At 50.0% G+C, this 21186-nt stretch overlaps 3 protein-coding genes across 3 annotated transcripts; all 3 read left to right on the top strand.

Moving 5' to 3' along the window:
- Positions 1 to 411: 411 nt before the first annotated feature.
- LOC141465447 (acyl-coenzyme A thioesterase 5-like) lies at positions 412 to 4045 on the top strand. Its single transcript, XM_074148856.1, has 3 exons — positions 412 to 1021; positions 2646 to 2848; positions 3464 to 4045. Exons 1-3 carry the CDS (start codon positions 412 to 414, stop codon positions 4043 to 4045), a joined length of 1395 nt encoding a protein of 464 aa, XP_074004957.1.
- A 2514-nt stretch (positions 4046 to 6559) lies between these two features.
- On the top strand, positions 6560 to 13446 carry LOC141465538 (acyl-coenzyme A thioesterase 1-like). Its single transcript, XM_074149004.1, has 3 exons — positions 6560 to 7169; positions 9697 to 9899; positions 11547 to 13446. Exons 1-3 carry the CDS (start codon positions 6560 to 6562, stop codon positions 12150 to 12152), a joined length of 1419 nt encoding a protein of 472 aa, XP_074005105.1. The 3' UTR covers positions 12153 to 13446.
- A 232-nt stretch (positions 13447 to 13678) lies between these two features.
- LOC141465855 (acyl-coenzyme A thioesterase 1-like) lies at positions 13679 to 21094 on the top strand. Its single transcript, XM_074149527.1, has 3 exons — positions 13679 to 14251; positions 17144 to 17346; positions 18120 to 21094. Exons 1-3 carry the CDS (start codon positions 13690 to 13692, stop codon positions 18693 to 18695), a joined length of 1341 nt encoding a protein of 446 aa, XP_074005628.1. The 5' UTR covers positions 13679 to 13689; the 3' UTR covers positions 18696 to 21094.
- Positions 21095 to 21186: the final 92 nt, after the last annotated feature.

Raw genomic sequence — 21186 nt, 5'->3', positions numbered from 1 at the left:
CCGGGATCTTTGCATCTCGACCACCCTCACATCCCAGAGCAGGGGCTCTGTGGGGGTAAAGACCCCAGGGCCTCCAGCCCCTCCTCAGAAGAGCAGGCGCACTCACCACAAGACATTGTATGTGATGAACTGCCACCAGCAGCCACAACTGCTTTGTCATCCTCCAGTTGCCAGGGGCAATGCTCCCTGGGAGATGCTCCCGCAACGGCAGGGAACTGGCTGTGCCAATCCTGCCCTGCCTTTTGCTGCTGACAGGGCTGCAGCGGCAACTCCAGGCATCCTGGAAAGGATGGTGTGTTCCCACACAGCTCCTGCCCCGATCTCCTCCCCTCGCCTGTGTGTGGGAAGCTGTATTTATAGAAGAAGTCTAAGCCTGAATGCAGACACAGTGGAGGCAGCAACACAGGAGCCATGTGGCAGGTCACTGCCCTCTCCCTGTGCCGGGCGAGCTCCTGCGGCGGGCAGAAGTGGCTGCCCTGGCCCAGCCCTGCACCTGCAGCCCCGCAGCACCGCAGACCCGCACGGACCCCCGGGACGGCCCCTGCCCGCGGCCTCTCCTCCATGGCCCCCTCCATCCGCCTCTCGCCCGCCGCCCGCAGCCTCTTCGATGAGCCGCTGGCCATCGCCGTGCAGGGCCTGGGCCCGCAGCAGCCCGTCACGCTGCGGACATCCTTGCGGGATGAGACGGGCGAGCTCTTCGAAGCCTGGGCCCGCTACCAGGCGGGGGACGACGGGGAGCTGGACCTGGCCCGCTGCCCCGCGCTGCCGGGAGGCAGCTTCTCCGGCCTGGAGCCCATGGGGCTGCTCTGGGCTTTGCAGCCCCAGAAGCCCTTCAGGCGGCTGGTGAAGAGGGACGTGCAGAGCCCCTTCCTCCTGCAGCTGGAGGTGTTTGATGGCCACGGGGACCCCCCCGGGCGGCTCCTGGCCCAGGCACAGCACGAGCGGGCGTTCCTGCGGGACGGGGTGCAGAGAGTCCCGGTGCGAGACGGGAGGATCCGGGCGACGCTTTTCCTGCCCGCCGGTGAGTACCGGCTGCGGCCACTCTCTTTTCCCTAATCCAATGTTTTGTCAGTGCAAACCAGTGTTTTGTTTCCATGACCTCTGGAAACAGGAGTCCATGAAAGGTCCCGTCCTTCCTTTCCTCCCTTCTTCCCTTCCGCACCACCAACCAGCCTGACCATCATTCCCAATTCCCCTGGCCGTGTAGGTGCCAGGGCATGGATGCAGAAGCAGGTAGAGGGTTAATCCTTCTTGCCCAGATCTTGAAGTTATAAATATGAGTTTGGTGGATACTCCCTCTCACCCCAGCACAGTAGCAATTAACTATATGGTGACCACAGTCCACCATGTTGGGGTTCCTGTGGACACCGTCATTTTATAAAAGGGGGAAGAGGAGGAGCTCAAGAACATTTACAGGAATGAAAGCTTTCCAGAAGGAAAAGACAATCACTAATTGCTCTGGAAAGGGTGCAGAGCACCTCTCTGAGGTATAAGAGTTGCCCGAGGTACCACCAGGCTGCAGCAACTTCTGGGCAGCTCCATAGAGACTTCCTTGGCAGAGTCCAGGGCGCAGGAGGGTTGATTTCTCAGGCTCAGCATCCCACCCGCAGCCAGGCCAGGGCTCCCTCCCCTGCCTCACCTCTACCCCCACCTGCTGACCAGGACATGGATGAAGCCACCTGCATACATCCTGTATCCAAAAGTTTCTGCCTCCCCTGAGCTGAGGCATTTACAATAAACCAAATGCTGGTGTGTTTCCTCAGCGTCCCTCGACCCATTCCTTGTGTGTGTGTTTCAAAATTATAGGCCCTTGTTGCACTCTGTGGTGCTTTGAATTATTTCCTTGGCACAGGATAGAAGGAGTTTATTCTAACCCTGTCACCACCAGAGCCAATCTTCAGCTTAGCAAGACTGTAAGCTGGGTCTGTAGTCGGTATTTCTGTTACACAGTTCCTTTGGACATGTGTTTCACCACCATGATTTCACCACACACAAATTATCATGCACTGAAATACCTCTCTTCAAGATTTTCAGTTCGTGGCAGTGCTCTATGCTGCACGTTCAAATTCAGGAGTTGCATACTCCTCAGCAAATGACCTAAGGCCACGTAAAGGTGGAGAGCTCAAAGGGCTCTTGCTGTAGTAGCGTCCCACCTCCCTTGAGCAGTGCCACAGCCTTATTGAGCATTGCCACCTCTTCTGTGCATGTTCAGTGCAAGCCCACAGAGCACTGCTTCACTCAGCTGAGCCATGGGACACCAACAGCTGCACTCCTGGCCTCCAGGATACACACCACTGCTTTTGGATGCCCATAGTCAATGGGGAGTCTAAGTGCTGTTGCTTGCGTGCAAACAGTGGCAGATAGAATAGCACATTATTCTATGCAGAAATACTGCCGACTGCTAAAACAAATAAGGGTTTGCACCTTACCCAAGAGGTTCTGCTCCTTAGCCGTTCTTCCTCTGCAGTGCACTGTAGAGTTTTTTCAGCTGCTGACAGCACACAACTGAGGGACTGATTGCGTCTTTCCACAAGAGATGCTTTCCTGCAGTTGCTGTTGTGTACCTGGTTTGATGCATTCTAAAACAGAGAAACATCGAAAGGAGTCATTTCAGGCAATACAGGTCTTTGTCTTGTCTGCTCCAGGAGAAGACCCCTTTCCAGGGATCATTGACATGCACGGATTTGGAGAAGGTCTTCTTGAGCACAGAGCCAGCCTCCTGGCCAATCACGGCTTTGCCACGCTGGCCCTGGCTTATTATCAATATGAGGATCTGCCCCAGAAGCCAACTGAACTCCACCTGGAATATTTTGAAGAGGCGGTGAACTATATGCTGCAGCACCCACAGGTAGGAGCACCCTCCATGTCCCCGGGGCTCCAGGGAGCGCTTCTCCAAAGGGCCTGTCACTTGGCCTGACTTATCTCTGGAGGAAGCTGCCAAAATAATCCCTGGCACGGCTGGCCTCTGCCAGGACTTTGGGTGCCTGAGGAAAGGGGCAGGCTCAAAAAGATATGCACTGGAAGAGTGGTGGAGAGAGATCACAAAGCAATCCCACATTAGAGACAGCTGAGACATAACGAGGTGGGATGGTTGTACAGGAGACAGCCTTCATGAATTGCCACCAATATGTCCTCCGATAGTCTTAAAAGTGAAAAGTAAAGAGCATCTGCCAGTGTCTGAGACTAATAGCTCTTAGCTCTGTCCTACAACCTGTCCTCAAATTGGTGAAATCTTGTTCCCCCTCTCTTGGCTGATACCAGAGCACCAGGGAACATTATCAAAGGCAGAGGCTTGAAGGGTGAAGTGTGCTAGACACTTGTCCAGAAGAAAAACTGATCACTGCCATCACCTCCGTCGCAGTGTTTCGCAAACTCTCGGCATTATACAACGTTCCCCAGCAGGAATGAGCTGAGCTGTTGTTTTCCAGCTCAGTGCTGATGGGGATTTCCTCCTGTCTACCAGGTGAAGGGACCAGGGGTCGGACTGCTCGGTTACTCCAAAGGAGCTGATCTGTCTCTCGCCATGGCTGCCTTCCTGAAGAACATCACAGCCGTTGCTTCCCTCAATGGCCCCGTGGCCATTACCTGTATTCCTCTCCGGTACAGGGATAAAACCATCCCCTCTTTGCCACTCAATAAAGAAAAAATCAAGGTCATTGATTCCAATACCCTTGATTATTCTGACATTATTCTTGATGCCTTTCAAGCCCCTGGCAACCAAAGCCTGATCCCACTAGAGAAAGCTGAGGCACAGTTACTGTTCATCGTGGGACAAGATGACCATGTTATCGAAAGTGAGTATTATGCTACTGAAGTCTGCAAGCTTCTGCAGGCTCAAGGGAAGGAAAATTTTCAGATTCTCTCCTACCCTGGAACAGGCCACTGCATCGACCCTCCTTATTTCCCCTTGTACCCCATAGGAAACCACCCCCTTTTTCACAAGCGAGCACTCCTGGGTGGGGAGCCCGTGGCTTATTCTAAAGCTCAGGTTCATGCTTGGCCACAGATCCAGGCTTTTTTCAACAAATATTTAAATGACAACTAATGGGAAAAAAAGAACGTGCAAGCGACACACGACTTTCCAACTCTAGCCATTCTATGATTCTATGATTCTATGACTTTGAACAACCAGATCCAATAAATTCTGTTTAAGGTACCAGGTCAAACCTGGTTCACAGGGTTTGATGCAGCCACAGTATCTTCCATGGCTTTGCACATCCCTAACTCAGAAAAGAACTGGGTTTGCCTCTTCTGGTTTTCCCTGAACTTTTTTGCTCAAGTGTCAAGAAACGGAATGGCAAATAGATTTGCATTAGCTCTGAGAGAACAGATCATGCGCAAAATGCTCAGTTACCTTTCTCAAGTGCTTTCTTTTCTTCTAAAACTTGATGATACTTTGCATATCACTGTGGTCTCCACGTGCATTTCCTATCCTCAGCTCATACTTTGAAGTAACATGTCTCCAATGCTAATTTTGGAGCAGGGATTTCACCACTCTTAAGGTGAATGTCTCATCACAAATGGAAATGTCTCTGATCTCTGTGCCGCTGGAAGGGTGTAAGAATGGATGCTACAGGGAGGATTACAGGGTGTCTCTGTTTAACCCCCGGGAAGGGTTGTTTTCCCTCTGTATCTTTTCCGTCTTCCCGTCAGAAGGGAGTGCTCTGGCTCGTGGATACTTCTGGTCCCAAGATGACAGAAGCCATTCTGCTCAATTTTACAGCATTGTGATCTTCCCCCACCTGATGTGGAACGTTTTTATGCTCGTTATTGGTGTGAGGACTGTAATAAAGAGCCTGAGATTTGAAAGCCACAGAGTTATTTGCTGTGCTTTGGTTAGAAGCCGGGATCTTTGCATCTCGACCACCCTCACATCCCAGAGCAGGGGCTCTGTGGGGGTAAAGACCCCAGGGCCTCCAGCCCCTCCTCAGAAGAGCAGGCGCACTCACCACAAGACATTGTATGTGATGAACTGCCACCAGCAGCCACAACTGCTTTGTCATCCTCCAGTTGCCAGGGGCAATGCTCCCTGGGAGATGCTCCCGCAACGGCAGGGAACTGGCTGTGCCAATCCTGCCCTGCCTTTTGCTGCTGACAGGGCTGCAGCGGCAGCTCCAGGCATCCTGGAAAGGATGGTGTGTTCCCACACAGCTCCTGCCCCGACTCTTTGCTTCTCAACCACTATCTCATCCCAGGGTGGGACTTGGAGGAGCTTGGGAGTAAGAGCTGCCCGGGTTGTGAGAGGAAACAAGAGAAGACCGACACATAGTCCCCTTGCCTTTACTCTTCCACTGCTCTTGGGACACCAAGTGTGGAGGAAAAGGAGTGTTGCTTAAGACTTCAGGGCCCTTTCCCTTAGCATCTGCTCCAGAATATGGTCATGCTTGTGATCAAATCCAGCACTTCAAGCCAAGGAGTGTTTTTCTCAACAGGAGAAGTTGCCGCACATTGAGGGCTGGACACCAGATAACATACCCAAATGCTAGATGACAAAGCACCTCACTTGTTTAGGAGAGACTGGCAATCTCCATGAGGAACAAAAGACTGCTGAAACTGCTCAATACCCCTGACAACTTAGTATTTCAAAACAGGACAATGCTGAGGATTTCCTCAGATGTTTCCACTTGTTTCACACCACTACGTCAGACACGAGGAGCTCTGAGCAAGAGGCATCTCTATCTGGATCTCACAGGAGGAATCAGGGAGTTGGGGCAGCAGCTCTCCCTTTGTGGTTCCCTTTGGAGCAAAAGATCAAGTTCGGGGTAAGACAGATGGCCTTCTTTTTAAACCCTTGCACAACCTATTACTGGAAGAGGCAGGTGTTTCCTGACCTGGCAAAGCAGTCTGTGAAAGTGTTCCTCCCTCATCCCTGACCACCCTTCCCAATCCACCCGGCCGTGCAAGTGCCGGGAATGGGCAGAGCCAGGTGGAGACAAAACCCAACTCACCCAGGCCTTGGGGCAACCAGCACGGAGGAAGAGGTGTCAAGAGGACGACATGAAGCAATGCCGGGCCGGCGCTGGTTTGGCTTCTCCTCGCCTCGGCTGGGGCCGGCTTCCCTCCCTGGGCCCAGCCGCATGGCCCCGCACGACCCCGCTCGGGGTCGCTGCTGGCGGGCCGGAGCCCCTGCGCCGACCGGGCTGCCCCGGCTCTGTGCCCCGATCGCACACAGGCCCTTCCCTCTCCCGTGTCCTGACACTGAAGCCCCACTGCGATTCTGCTCGGTGACTCGTCAACGCCCCTTGCCCGCCCTGACCCGCACGTCCCCTCGCCCACAGCCACCGCCCGGCCCTGGGGAGCTCGGGGGAACACCCAGGAGGAACCCCCGGAGCCAGGACCGGTCTCAGGCCACAGTGTCTGGGAAACAGCCCTCCCATCGCCAGGGAGGGGAGGGGAGGGGAGGGAAGGCCGGGGAGGAGTCAGGCAGGCGGGGCGAGGGATCCGCCGCCCCGCACATCCCTGACGGGGCGGGCTTCCGCACCGCCCGCCCGAGCCCGTCCCCGGTCCCGCTGGGACCTGCCCCGGAATCTGCCCCCACAGGCGGAAGCGACCCGGGGCCATGTGGCAGGTCACTGCCCTCTCCCTGTGCCGGGCGAGCTCCCGCGGCTGGCAGAAGCGGCTGCCCTGGCCCAGCCCTGCACCTGCAGCCCCGCAGCACCGCAGACCCGCACGGACCCCCGGGACGGCCCCTGCCCGCGGCCTCTCCTCCATGGCCCCCTCCATCCGCCTCTCGCCCGCCCGCCGCAGCCTCTTCGATGAGCCGCTGGCCATCGCCGTGCAGGGCCTGGGCCCGCAGCAGCCCGTCACGCTGCGGACATCCTTGCGGGATGAGACGGGCGAGCTCTTCGAAGCCTGGGCCCGCTACCAGGCGGGGGACGACGGGGAGCTGGACCTGGCCCGCTGCCCCGCGCTGCCGGGAGGCAGCTTCTCCGGCCTGGAGCCCATGGGGCTGCTCTGGGCTTTGCAGCCCCAGAAGCCCTTCAGGCGGCTGGTGAAGAGGGACGTGCAGAGCCCCTTCCTCCTGCAGCTGGAGGTGTTTGATGGCCACGGGGACCCCCCCGGGCGGCTCCTGGCCCAGGCGCAGCACGAGCGGGCGTTCCTGCGGGACAGGGTGCGGAGAGTCCCGGTGCGAGACGGGAGGATCCGGGCGACGCTTTTCCTGCCCCCCGGTGAGTACCGGCCACGCCGGGATTCTTTCCCCCCGGTCCTGCCTCAGCTCTCGGCCCTGCACTCCCAGGCCCGGAGCCATAACCCCTCCAGACTCCCCTTGAGCCCGATAGCAGGTGGAGGACAAGGGGGAGCTGGACCTCTCCAGCTGGCACTGGGCACTCTTCAAGGAGTCGCCTGATCAGTCCGACCAGCTTTGATCTGCTGGCCACGCTTCTCAACACTATGTGGGCTACAACACACGTGAGTTTGTTTTATTGACTTGTATCGGGCATGAGGGCATCGATCACCGCACCCGTTTTGTTTCCAAATCCCGTGGGAGGTGGTGTCAGCCAGTCTTCAAGGTACCTTTCCTCTACCTGGCTGCTTTCCAGGAATTTCAGCTAGTCATTCTTTGAGTAGGTTGAAGGTTGCTCTCCTGAAGTGTAAGAGTCCTAAGGCTGTTGCTTCCCTTCCCAGCCTCTCCACAGATCCTGAACTTAATGTCATAGTTGCTGTAACCCAAGCTGTCTTTTGCTGCTGCATTTGTCCCCAGTCTTTGCCCATTTGTGAGCAGAAGATAAGTAAAGCATTAGGCATGTTTGCCCTTGGAGTATTTTTGTCAGACAATAATCTTTGAGAGGGTCTGTAAGGTTTTCAGATTGCCTGACTGTTAAAGGAGAAGCCGCTGCCTGAGCTTTCACGAACCATTCAAGGAGCGGCACGCACACCACCCGAGTCTGTCACTGCTCGGGCAAGGGTCCCTTTGCAGCGGGCGACCCCAGTGAGCTGAGCGGAGGGGTGCCCCTTTTGACTCCTCACACACACACACACACACACTGACTGTCAGGCACACTGCCTCCTCCTTCAGGCTCAACCCTAGGTTTCCTGCAGCAGAGTCTCACCCGTCGGGTTTTAGAAAAATAAATAATTTAATTGAAAGGTGCAGTGCAGGGTCAAGCTAACTGGGTGCCTCCAGAGAGGGACGCCGAACAAAGAAATCCCTGGGGAATTACACCCTTGCAATCTCTACACCCTCCCCTCACGTGCTCTCCACACGCTGTTCACACATCTTTCGGTCCAATGGGGATTTTTGGTCTGGGGTCTTCTAACACCTTACTGAATTCTCTATCTGTGTCCAGGCAGGCAGGCTGTTCGCTGCTCTTAACTTGTTTATTTGCTGGCTCTGCTGACAGTTGTAGCATCCTTATCTTCTGGTTTATGCTTCTTGTCCCCCTACACCCACTGGCAGAACATGGGGAACTGAAGAGGCCCAGATTTAAGGAAAACGCTACCAAAACATCAGTGTGTTATCAACGTTTTCCTTATGCTAGAAGACTAAACACAGCACTGTACCAACTGCTAGGAAAATTACTAAGAAAATTAACTCTATTGCAGCTTAAAGGCTTCAGCAAATCTAGCTACTCATGCCAAGTAAAGGTAGGCAAACAGCGTAAATCACACCATATTATAACCCCAAGTAATTTATTCTAATTAAAACTTATTTAAGCTAAACAATTAATATCTCTCAACATGACAAACGCTGTGCTGTCCTCCCAGCAGCTGTCCAGACTTTTGCTAGTTGTCTGTAGGAAGCCTCATCTCTTGCCTCCTCTTGGTTGAGTGGTCTGTAGCAGCCACACCACCACCACATCCCACCTTTCCTTCCCCCTGTGACCCACAGGCTTTCACCAAACATGCCTCTGGAACTCCATGTACTCGAGGAGCTCCTCTACGTAGTACGTGCCTTCCCTTCTCCCCTTTCTTCCCTCTCTGCCCCTGGTAACTCCTCCATGATACTGCCAAAATCATACATGCTGTCCCAGCCAGTGTCCCGAACTATGATTGCATTTTAGCCCTGTGGCTGGTGTAGAATTTCCAGTTCTTCTTGTTCGTTGCCCAAGTTCTGCATGTTAGTCTGCAGACACCTCACCCTGCCTTCCGAGCAGGAATGGGAGTCTGCCTCTTGGCCTCCTCCTTTCTATGCTTTGTTTGCGGCAATCCCTCTCAGCTCTGGACTTCGGTCCTTGTTCCTTGATGAATCCAATGTAAAGGTTCCCGTATCAGATTAGCAAGGCTCGTTGCAAATACTTTCTTCTCTTAGTCCCAGAATAAATGGCTCTGGTACATTTACACTGAAACTGAGAAGCTGGAACCATCAGAAGATGCCTTTTTTTTGCATCAGTCTTCTGAGAAATACACTGGGGAGAGGCCTCCTGGGTATTTTTGAAGCAGAGCTTGATACCTTTGCAGTGAGTTTACATAATAAAGAGAACTAGTTCTGACTGTCAAGGGATCCCTGCCCTTCCAGCCACGAGTTCCCCAGTGTTACCCAAAACGTTATCAGACCTGCTATTTAGTGCTGTCTTGTTTAATCTTGAGGCAACGTAGCCATTTACTGAAAACTGGCACAGTAATTTAAGACCCATAGTACCATTCTGCTGCTCTATGTTTTATTCGTTTTTAAAACAACACATTCCCATGCCTATGAATTTGGAATATAAATTAAAAATTCTGGGTTAATGTGTCCTGTTATGTGGTCTCTTGCAGGAAATGGCCCCTTTCCGGGCATTATTGATTTGTATGGAACTGGAGGAGGACTCCCTGAATACAGGGCATGCCTGCTGGCCAACTATGGCTTTGCTGTGCTGGCTCTGGCTTTCTACAGCTATGAAGATCTCCCCAAAGAGATGAAGGAATTCCACCTGGAATATTTTGAAGAAGCTGTGAACTATATGCTACAACACACCCAGGTTGGTTTGTTCATTGACTGTCACCACAGGGAGCTCTCATTAGTCAGGTCCTGTCAGACTGCAGATGGGGCAGAGCTGCTGTACTTAAAACAGCATCTCCATGCAAGTTGGCTGTTATTAGTTTCTTTTATATCTTTAACTCCCATTACAATGGTTCTCTGGCAGATTATTCCAGTTCTGCCTTTTGGGTACTAGTTGCCTGGAGGCTCATTTGGCTTCCATGGGGCTTTTAGGTTTATGCTCTGTAGAATTTAGTTCCTTCAGAACTAAATGCCCTTTTCAGCCTTGGGGCACATGATAGGCTTCTGTGATCCAGGTCTCAAGTTAGTCCACCAGTACATTTGTTGCTGTGTATTGTATAGGCTGGTAAAATCAAGCCAAATGTTGGTATTTGGTGAGTGTGGGTTTTAGTAGCTAGCTGTGAACTTGGGGATCCTTCTAAGTCGACACCTCTTGGAAGAGATGCTCAGGTCTGCATCTCCTTCCAAGTAGCTGTGCATGACAATAACTAGAATTGCACAAGGCGGCACTTGCTTTCTCTGGAGAACTCAAAATAATTACCTTCATCAACCTCAGAAAGATGAGTAGTTATTAAAGGTCTTGACTGCTTTTCAGTCGCTCAAACCCTAATTGCTCGTGCCACCTCTCTGCCCAAAAAACTCTGAAAATTGCTTTTTTTTCCCCTGAGAGCAGCACCATAGCATCCCATGATCACCTCCACTGATACCCTCACCATGTTTTCAACACATTGCAAAGTTTCAGCCACATTTCCATGCTTCAAAGTCAGTGGGTTTGGAGTCTATTACAGTGGTGGTAAGATAAAAAAGGTATTAAATTTGGATGCTGCCTCAGAGCCTTTTTACCCCTGAGGGTCTTTGGTTATTGGAGCAGTTGTGATATTAGCTAGCCTTTCAGTGTCCTTACAGGATTTCAGCACCCCATAAGATCATTTAGCTTTCCTAGTCTAATTAATTTGCCTGTGTAAAAGAAGATGAAAGTAACCTATTCTAGATTGACTCCAGAGGACTGGACAATTCACTTAGAAAAATGGTTTTAATAGGTTATTTTTTAAAGATATTTTTTAATGAGTAAACTACCTCAGAATACTTCCTTTTCACTGTGATTTAGACACCAAGCATATTAGAGAAATGGGAGGGCAGCTGATGTGGAGCCTGCTACCCCATGTGAGCTTCTTGAAAGGGGAATAGAAGACAGTGGTTGAACTTAAGAAATACGTTATCATAACTATTGACAGTATCATAGTAATTGGAGCATTTTGGACTCAAAGAAAGCATTTGTAGAAGAGGCTTCCCCTGCCCCTTCCCTCTTCTTCCCTGAACTGCCTTATTAGCAAAGTGAATCTGGGGCTGCGCACTTGCATGCTTTTTGCAAGCATAGCTGTGCCCTCTGCAGTATCTTCAGCACTGAGCCTTGTATTTTTCTTAGGATGAACCTGTAGTCTCAGCAGGGCTTATGATCATCAATCAAGCACGGAACAGTGTCCCAGCCATGGGCCCTGCACACAAGACCTTAGATTAGACACCTGGGGTCCAGATTCAGAACAGACAGTGCTGCGAACATGGCAACATTTTAAAGAAGTGGCATGCCATAGTTCAAGGCTTGTGGTTTCTCTTCTCTCCCCTCCAGGTTAAAGGTCCGGGGATTGGCTTGCTTGGAATCTCGAAGGGGGGTGACCTGTGCATCTCCATGGCCTCCTTCCTAAAGGGCATCACGGCCACCGCCCTTATCAACGGCTCAGTGGCAAATGTGGGCGCAGTGCTCCGCTACAAGGACGTCACCATTCCGCCCCTCGGTGTCGATGCAAAACGCATCAAGGTCACCAAGTCTGGGATTGCTGATATTGTGGATGTACTGAACAACCCGCTAGAAGGGCCTGACTGCCAAAGCTTTATCCCTTTGGAGAAAGCCGAGTGTCACTTCTTGTTCATTGTTGGTCAGGATGATCGCAACTGGAAAAGTGAATTCTTTGCAGTTGAGGGGAGCAAACGTTTGCAAGCTCATGGGAAGGAAAAACCTGAGATAGTCTGTTATCCTGGAGCAGGGCACTACATTGAACCCCCCTTTTTCCCGATGTGTGCGGCCTCAATGCACCTGCTAGTTGGCAAGCCTGTGGTGTGGGGAGGGGAGCCCAAGGCACACTGCGAGGCACAGATAGATGCTTGGCACCAGATCCAAGCTTTCTTCCACAAACACCTCACGGGCAAGCCATCTGGAACATCCAATAAGCTGTGATGTGAGTTAGGTTACTTTACAGATCAAGATGCTAGTGTTTCAAGTTTGTTTTGTTAAATGGCTCTGAATGAGAGCAAAGAACATCAGAGAATAAGCTACTGGGTTTCTTGGAGGATGATAGTGGGCGAGAGCGTGAGAGCTGCTTCCATTTAACACCCTCCTTTAACCTTGCTTAGAGGTCTTGGCCGCCTGTTGTGTGTAGTATGGGATTACAAGCTGTGGAAAAATGATGGTGGTAAGGCTGGGTCTGCTTTGAATGTGAATTTAAGCGGAAGGGAACTCATCCAAGCTGAGCACTGGGATGAAAATTTGCCTTGGCTATCTCAGAGGAAACATGTTGTATGCCCTTACAAGAGTCAGCTTCATGCTCTAGTTGTTGCCTGGAAGCAGCGATTCTCTCTTCCTCCAGCAATCTTTCTGTTCTCCCTTTGCACTTCCCTCTCCTTCGGTGCTCCTTCCTCTTCTCCCACATCACTGAAATGCATCTGCCTTAACACTTAATATCTAATATTTCACTTACCAAAAGCAGCAATACTTTACTTGCATTCTCACACATCTCCCCTTTGTAGGCAACAGCCTACACATAGCCTGACACGACATTCTGAACACATGCAATAGAAATAAGGCATTTGTACGGTTTTGGAAAGTTTGTAAGCATGAAAGAACAGCAGAATTGGACCCGCTGGTAGTCATGCCGAGAACTGCTGGTGGGCCTCTCCTCAGCAGGGCTGGGATCCCTGTGTAGGTCCACAGCACTCCTGGGGGACATTTTGTCCCTGTCTGGATGTTCCCTTTAGTGCCTCCGCGGCTGCCTGCCTGTAAGCGCTGCCAAAAACAGCCGGGCAGCCGAGCTGGCCTGGCAGCTCCCTGAGGCATTGTCTTTTCCTTGCCGTGTGGGCCAGCCATACTTGGGGCGGTGGCGTGGCTGTGGTGGCAACTGGTCCTCTCTCCCGCCAGGCCCTGCTCGCCTCCGGCCTCCATTTCTGCTTCCTCTCAGGAGCCGGGGGCAGCAGGGCCCGCTCGCCCCCCGCCAGGGGGGCTGTCAGTCCTGTTTGCCACCCAAGAGTGAGTTTGACAGAAAAAGCACTGAATATTGCTCGTGGGGCGCTGGCGAGCTTGCACTATTGTATATAAATAAGTTTTTAACACGTCAGTGCCTTACAAAGCCAAGCCGAGTGGTTGTCGTCTAAAGCTGCTGTTCGTGTTTTATGTGAGTTCCTTTGGTGTGTTCATTATACGGTTTGCATTCACTGTTATTATTTTTTTAACGGATTAAACCCAAACGTTAACCTCTACCGACGGCTCCCGGTGGTCTGAGGAAGGGCGGGGGGGGGGGGGGGGGGAGGGAAGCGGGAGGCGGGAGCGGCCCCGGGGGCTGGGGGGGGGCGGTGCTTTACCCGCCCCGGCCCCGCACTGTCGCCGTAGCAACGCGCCGCCCTGGCGGGGCTCCGCTCTCGATTGAGGCTGCCTGGCGGGGGCGGTGGCCGCCCTGCCTTATTGCCGTTGGCCCGGCGGTTCTCGCCCACCCGCCGCCGACATGTGGAGAGCGGTCGCTGCCGCCGCCGCCTCGGCCCCGGCGCGGGCCCTGTGTCGCGCCCCGCCGCCCCTTCATCCTCCGCCGCGGAGGCGGGCTGTAAGCCTGGCCGTGTCCCCCGCCGCCGGTCTGGCGGACGAGCGGGTGGAAACGCGGGTGGCGGGGCTGGGCCCGGGGCAGCCGGTCACCCTGCGGGCGGTGGCGGCCGATGACAGCGGCTGCCTCTTCCAGTCGTGCGCGCACTACCGGGCGGACAGCCGCGGAGAGCTGCACCTGGGCACCGACGCCTCGCACGGCGGGGACTACACCGGCGTGGAGCCCATGGGGCTCTTCTGGAGCCTCGCCCCCGCCGGCATGGAGAAGCCGTACCAGCGGCTCCTTCCCCGCAGCACCGGCACCCCGATGAAGGTGGAGATGTTGGTCCACCGGGGCCACAGCCATCCCGGCGCTATTCCCGGGCCGGTGGTGGCCAAGGCCGAGGTGGAGAGGTGGTTCACGGCCCCCGGCGTGCGGAGGATCCGGCTGAAGGAGGGAGTCGTAAGGGGTTCCCTCTTCCTGCCGCCGGGTGAGTGCCCCAGCCGGAGACCTGCGCCCTGGGGCCGGCGGGAGCCCCAGGCTTCTCCGTCCAGGGCAAGGAAAGTCATACCAAGAGAAGAGTTTTTTTAAAAGAAAAACATACCAAGGACATCACTTGCGAAATCCATTTTCTGTAACAGATTTGAACGCCGCCCTGCAGACGGGTGGCAGGTGGTGGTTTTTTTTTCCCCCCTTGAAATCTTAGGGAGACGCTCCCAAAGGCTTGTCGGGACACGGCCCCGCTTGTGCGTGGTGACACTGCCTGGTCCTCATCGGCTGCAGCGGGCAGGCAGGGGCAGGTGGCTCTTGTGAGGCGGGCAGAAGCCAAGTGAGAATAGGGAGATTACTGTGTCGCTGCTCTCAGTTCACAATTTTTCAGTGGGTTCGATGTTTCTCTGGAGTACCAGAACCTGTAACATTCAGAAAATCTGGTAACACCTCGTTGTGTGAGCCTGTGCTAAATCTCCCAAGGATTTTGCCCTCAGTCGGATTGAATCAAAAAGGCATTTTTCTTCCCTATGAAACACGGGCCAGTAAGCGGAGCAGTGGAAGAGATTCTAGAAAAATATAGGTATTCCACCTCTGTTACACGAGAACCAAAGCTAAGTTAATAACGGAGTTAGAGTTACTTCGGTTGTTCTGTGGTATAAAGGTGAAATAGATTTCTGAGCGAGTTCTACCTGTTCTGCTGGTGGGATGGTTGTGCTTTATGAGGTGTGATATTCTGGTGGACTGCTAGTGCTGTTGGAAAACGAAACCTTTCACTGATGATGGTGCTTGTACATGAGCCGTGATTTAAACTTTGCGTATGTCCCCGAGTGTTGTGCTACTAGAACTGCCCTCCATATTACCTCTAATTTATAATTACTCAATTCAGCAAATCTTGTAATTACTATTACGTTTCTTAGGGATTTAAGTATTTTCAGTGAATGATTTCCAAACCAATAATCTTTTTATCCATTTAGATACAAATCCAAAGTCCATTGAAGAAAAAAACAACAGAGATTGAACTTTGAATTTTAGATCAGATGTTTAGTCAGCATTCTGGATTTTCCATCAGTGAGACATGGTTGTTTTGCTATATCCTGCCTTAGAGGATGAGCTGGATTTCTGCTGAGTTAAGTGGGAATCCAGAGATCTGCGAGATGGAACTGCATTTTTCCATTTAGGAAGTCTGACATTGTAATAGTGTGGAAAAGTCTGGAATCATTGCTTAAGTGATGCTGGTATCCTTCTTGATGGAACATCCAGTTACAGCATTACTATTCGTACCTTTCTTTGCTCCAGGGATGGAAAGTCTTAATATTATTAAGATAGGAATCTTAAAAGTGAATTGTTCTTAGTAAAAGTGAGATGACATCAGTGGGCTTACACTGTAATTTCAGTATTGAAAGAGATTTCACAATTCAGGCATAGGAGTTACAGGTGTGGGGGGGGGGAGCCTTGGTTTGCTTTTAAGCAATCCTAAAGTTGTCTAACCCACTTTATCCTGCTTTTTAGTGAGCTATGTGAAACTGTATACTTGGGCACGTGTAGGTACTCAGGAAGGCAGTCCGGGATCCTTGTGTAAGTTAAAGGCTGTCTTCATGAGCTTGACTCTGTTCTGATCACATGTTCTTGCTAGAAAGCTTTCCAGGGAGGCGTGATAAATGAATGAATACTTTTTTTTTTTTTTTTCTTTTAGCCATCTAGGGTGACTTGTTAGCTAAAGGTTACTGTTGATCATGGCATTATGATAAATTTATCCAGACATATTTTCTCTACAGCAGAATATTGAACTTCTGTGAAAAATTTCAGAACTGAAAGAAAAAGAAGCCAAAAGCATGTTTCCGTCCTTTTCTGACTTCCTAAAGCTTTAATTTAGGAGGTTTCCACCATCTAACATGTCTTGTCCAAAACTTATTTTCTCAAGCACCTTGAAATGCCAGAGGGCTTTTTTTGTTGTTGTTTGTGTTTGTTTGGTGGGGGTTTTTTTATTGCATATAGGTAACGTCAGAGAGTTAACGCACTCTTGCAGAAGTAGGTACTTTTTCTGCTGGAGTAATAGTGCGCTGGATCTGAGTACATCAGTGGTGACATCTGGTGGCCAGGAAAAAGGTTAAAAAAGGAAATTGCCAGCCTGGGGTCTTTACAGTTCCCAGAGGTATATCCTTAGCCTTTTAACTCAAGATCTGCTGGCATGGCATACAGTAATATCACAACAGGACCTTGGCTGCAAAAGCATGTTCATATAAAATTGTGGTTCTGATTATTTCTGCAGTTTTGTGGGACTAATTGTACACCTGTAGAGGCATGTTTATCTATGTATCAATCACCGCACCTGTAAAGCTCTCAATTTTACCCTGTTTCTTCACATCTGCAGTAGCAGTTTTGCTGCCAAGTGTTACAGTGCTGATGCTGAGACAGAGCGAGTAAGTCCAGTTAATGCCGTGTAGCAATGGGTGTTTCTTTGCTGTGCTTTGCTCAATGCCCCTTATTCCAGAGTTTGCGTAAGTTTTGTAGAATTGACTTTCAGGGCTCAGTGCTCTTGCCTCATTAGTAATGAGGTTGCACTTTGCTAAATAAAGTATGGCTTCTTTGTGGGAAAAGAGCTGATTTAGAGTATGATTGTCCTGAGAGTGGGAGGTTAAGACCATTGGAAAAAAAAAACGTTTAGAACAGTTTCTTTTTAAAAACCCAGATTAACTGTTCGCATATTTTTACAGGAAGGTAAGGACCTATTCCTAGGTTCTCTAATCTCTGCTGGGCAAATGGAAAAAAAATAATGAGTATTAATAGAAAATGTCTCAAGCCTTCTGCATTTTGATGTTCACTGTTCACCAGACAGTGTTTAGTGTCCTGTTTGATAACTTGTCCTCCGTACCTCTTCTTTTTAATATAGGGGATGGCCCGTTTCCAGGAGTGATTGACATGTATGGTGATGAAGGAGGTTTGATTGAATTTAGATCCAGCCTCCTGGCTACCCACGGTTTTGCTGCCCTTTCTCTGCCATATTTTGACTTTGAAGATCTGCCTAAGGTCATGAAAGAATTCAAACTCGAGTACTTTGAGGAGGCAGCTAGATTCCTGCAGCGTCACCCAAAGGTGAGTGTAATGAGAGATCTCTCAGGACAAGGGAGGATTCGGCAGTCATGCCCAAGTGGTGGTGGGGACTTTTTTTTTTTTTTTTTTTTTTTTAATTCCAGCACAAACTGTCTGTTAAATAAATTCATGCTGGAAACTAGAACATTCCTGATCATTAGAAGAGTGAAGGGGCGGAATATTTTCCGAACAAGAGCAGTGGTGATAAAGATGGGATTTTTCTAAAATGAAAGCAGAGAGGATGATACAAAACTGATCAACAGTCAGCAAAGGAATGGATTTGATGACTTGGGATATTGCTTTCAGTTTTACTTTCCAGGCTAGAAAAGGACAAGACTGAATACTACTTACCTAACCCTTCAGGTGTCATTTGTGAGGTTACTTTATTTGCCTGAGACCTATATAGCAATTGACTATGCTTGAATTTCCTGCTACCTATTTTGGGAAAAAGAGAAAATATGTGCATGAAAATATGCAGTAGGGACTAGATGGGGTCCCAATGGTGGTAATTTTTGTGCCTGTCTGTGTTATTTTGTGGGGTTTCACAGCTCTTTTTGGCTCTGAAAAATAAGACACTAAACAGAGGGAGGAGCCAGGGTCCAGGCTGTAGCTTTCCAATAGGTCACATCAATAATTAACCTTTTCTTTTCCTTGGGTTGTTTGTTTTGTTTTGTTTTTAATAACACAACAAAGGCATTTAATGGCTAATCCCATTATAACGTGTACTTTCTTAATTCTTTTCTTCCTGTCTTCCCCACCCCCTATCTTATCTGAAGGTGAAGGGACCAGGAGTTGGAGTGATCGGGACTGGGAAAGGGGCAGAATTAGCACTTTCCATGATCACCTTCCTGCCGGAAGTAGTGGCTGCTGTCTGTATCTCCGGCTGTAGTTCAAACACAGTTGCAGACCTCCATTATGGTGAGATGACTCTGCCTGGGCTGCGTTTTGATATGAATAAGGTCAGTGTTTCGGAAGCTGGTGTATTTGACACTTTTGAAGCTCTGGATGACCCAACAAATCCTGCTAATTCTCCTTGTGTGATCCCTGTTGAAAAAGCAGAAGGCCGCTTTCTCTTAGTGGTAGGGGAAGATGATCGTGTGTGGAAGAGCTCCTTATATGCCGAGCTGGCAATCGGGCGTCTACGCCAGCATGGGAAAGAAAACTTTGAACTCTTGAGTTATCCAGGAGCAGGTCACCGAATCGATCCTCCTTCTACTCCGTTTTGTCAGGTAGCTCTGGATCGTGTTCTGGGGGTGCCTGTTCTGGGGGGTGGAGAGAGCAAAGCACATGCCCACGCACAGGAACACTCCTGGGGAAAGATTCAGGAGTTTCTGCACTTGCACTTGGGATGAACACTTAAGCACCTGCAAGCTGTTGCAGAACTGCAGAGGACTGAGCTTGAGCCACCAAAATGACTGGTGAATTGGAGGGACTGACTGAGAAAAGCTTTGAAATACGAAATAACCAAATGACTACTCAGCTACAAGTATAAATCCAAAAAGAAAGGGATGTATTTGGACTAGTCTAACTTATTTTAACTAGGCACACAGAGAAGTGAAACAATGACAAGTGGGCTGCATTGCAGTACAAATTTGACAGCCTGAATTGGTCATGGTATCGAGAAACAAGTATCTGAAGAGAGTAGTAGGTACCTTCTTGCTTGCAGTATTTATGACTTGGAGAATTTACCAGCCAGCCTGCACCCTCAGCAGGGACAGACTGGATCGCAACTGGGGAATGATGGCAACCCATGGATGATAAACTTTGACATCAAAATGATGAATGATTCTGGCTTTGAGTCTTAAGTTACCTTAGCCCAGAACTCTCAGATTTACAGCCATATACACTTTGTAAATGTTTTCTATTTATCGGAAGCTGGGGATACCTATTTGTAATGAGACTCCTACACCTTGGCCTTAGGTAGTGGTCTTTTGGTGACACAGTCTGTTTCTTTCCAACAAAAACTACCTGTAGAGTGGGAAAACAAAGAGTACTTTTCCTGACATTCCAGGAGAATGGCAGCACTTAGCACTGTCTCGTGATAGGGATGTAACCATCTCTTCCTATAATATCTTGGATTGGCATTTGACACCCAGGATATTAAATTTCTGTTGGATAGGTTAAAGGATGGTTAAATGCAGTTGTGCTATGTGTAAGTCTGTCTTCTCTCTTTGTTGCTTGTTTTAAATTAATAACTCCTGCTTTTAAGTTAGGGATTAGTTACTCATGGAACTCTAGTAATGATGTCAACAGATGCTGAACAGCTGTACTTGGGGAGGAAGCAAAGTTGAGAGACAGAAAATGTAGCAGAAGATTGACTGTAAAAAGCTGTCACCTTATGGCGATGATTAACTTAGAATCACAATACTTAAACAAACAAACAAACCAACAACTTTCCTCCACCCCTCCTTAAAAAAAACAACCCAAACTCAAATCCACGATGTCTTTTCCATGACTGCCTGAGATTGGATGTTTTTTTTTTTTTTTTTCATCCTAACTAATTTTTGGCAAGTGCCTCATTTTTCCCCACCTTTCAGGTAGAAAGGAACAACTCCTTCCCAAATGAGTTGATCTCTCAAGAGGGTCTTGCTGGAACGGTGCCAGCGCCAAAGGCCTGTTGAACAAGGGCCTCCGTCAATACAATTTCTCCTTCCACAAGGTCATTTTGTCAGACCAGTTTGAGAGCTGCCCAGGAGGATACAAAACCTTCATTCATGGTACTGAATTTTGCTTTGCTCTCAGGGATCTTTTCTCTCCAGTTAACTGTCATTATGCTGCTGCTCAGGTCTCATGAGTTTTCTGCAACTCTTATTACTCCTTATCTTTTGATTGAAGTCACATATTCTCCACACGCCATCACTGCCAATCAAACAATTTATCCGTCCACTCCTTACAAGAGAAGTTCCGTCCTGCTCACTCCGCACAAAACGTCTTCCCGGCCTCGTCTCTCTGCGCTCTCTCCCTGGCTGAAGAGGCCTTTGCAGAGTAGTACCTGATGCTTGAACCTCCATTAAAACTACCAGCCGCAGAAGTCCAGGACCACAGCCTGCTGTAACGTGCCTGTTGGTGTCACCCATGCTTAGTATCCTGCCTTTTTTTTCCCCCAAACTCACTCCAAGTGGCAACTGCAGAGGAAAGGGTTGTCTGAAGGTTTCCATTTGTACAGTCTGCCTCCTTGTGTGCATCTTTAGTAGCAGGAGCTCCGTAGCTGCCCCAACCCTGCTTTGTTACCACCAGTGTCCCCACACCACTGTCCTACCTCAGCGTAGCCACTGCCATGCGAGATTGCAGGCAGGACGTTCGGGAAGTAAACGTTAAGTTGTAAATAAACCAAAGCCAGGTACCTTAAAAGTCCTCAGACGTCATTTCTAAAGCACAAGCCTTCGGAATCGTTCAGCGTTAGATGCTGTTGGATATGTGCAATTTGAAAGGGTAAAATGCTTCCCGCGTTAAAAAGCGAAGCCGTGTAAGAATACGAGGTGACATTTTTGTTTCCGAATGCTTCATTTGTTTGGAAAACTGAATGATTATTTTTTTTAAGCAAAGAAGGGAGGAAAAATAAAAGGAATGTAATTTTACTGTGAGGGGAGGATAGTCCTGGAAAAAAAATTAATCGTTAAATGATCTGTTGAAAACCAGCCAACTGTTGCACTAGTACTTGTATACTCACAGTGCCGCGGGGGGACCACAGGCGCGTCGCAGACAGTGTAGCTGTGTCCTGAAGCACACATTAAACCGCGTCCCTGATGACGGCCTCAGTTCAAGCTGTGTCATTTAACCTTGGTTTGCCTTCCTGCCGTGGCGGAGCTCCCATGGCCCTGTGTCACCCTATTGCTGGGGTGG

Source organism: Numenius arquata, chromosome 6 (assembly GCF_964106895.1).
Source record: "Numenius arquata chromosome 6, bNumArq3.hap1.1, whole genome shotgun sequence".
NCBI classification, from domain to species: domain Eukaryota; kingdom Metazoa; phylum Chordata; class Aves; order Charadriiformes; family Scolopacidae; genus Numenius; species Numenius arquata.
The sequence above is the reverse complement of the archived record's forward strand: the minus strand, read 5'-3'. Positions and strand labels throughout refer to the sequence as shown.

Bases quoted from the DNA above. Each gene is read 5' to 3' on its own strand.
- LOC141465447 (XM_074148856.1), top strand. From the start codon at position 412: ATGTGGCAGGTCACTGCCCTCTCCCTGTGCCGGGCGAGCTCCTGCGGC. The intron at 1,022-2,645 runs GTGAGTACCGGC...TGTCTGCTCCAG, and splicing joins GACGCTTTTCCTGCCCGCCG to GAGAAGACCCCTTTCCAGGG. The intron at 2,849-3,463 runs GTAGGAGCACCC...CCTGTCTACCAG, and splicing joins ATATGCTGCAGCACCCACAG to GTGAAGGGACCAGGGGTCGG.
- LOC141465538 (XM_074149004.1), top strand. From the start codon at position 6,560: ATGTGGCAGGTCACTGCCCTCTCCCTGTGCCGGGCGAGCTCCCGCGGC. The intron at 7,170-9,696 runs GTGAGTACCGGC...GGTCTCTTGCAG, and splicing joins GACGCTTTTCCTGCCCCCCG to GAAATGGCCCCTTTCCGGGC. The intron at 9,900-11,546 runs GTTGGTTTGTTC...TCTCCCCTCCAG, and splicing joins ATATGCTACAACACACCCAG to GTTAAAGGTCCGGGGATTGG.
- LOC141465855 (XM_074149527.1), top strand. From the start codon at position 13,690: ATGTGGAGAGCGGTCGCTGCCGCCGCCGCCTCGGCCCCGGCGCGGGCC. The intron at 14,252-17,143 runs GTGAGTGCCCCA...TTTTTAATATAG, and splicing joins TTCCCTCTTCCTGCCGCCGG to GGGATGGCCCGTTTCCAGGA. The intron at 17,347-18,119 runs GTGAGTGTAATG...TCTTATCTGAAG, and splicing joins TCCTGCAGCGTCACCCAAAG to GTGAAGGGACCAGGAGTTGG.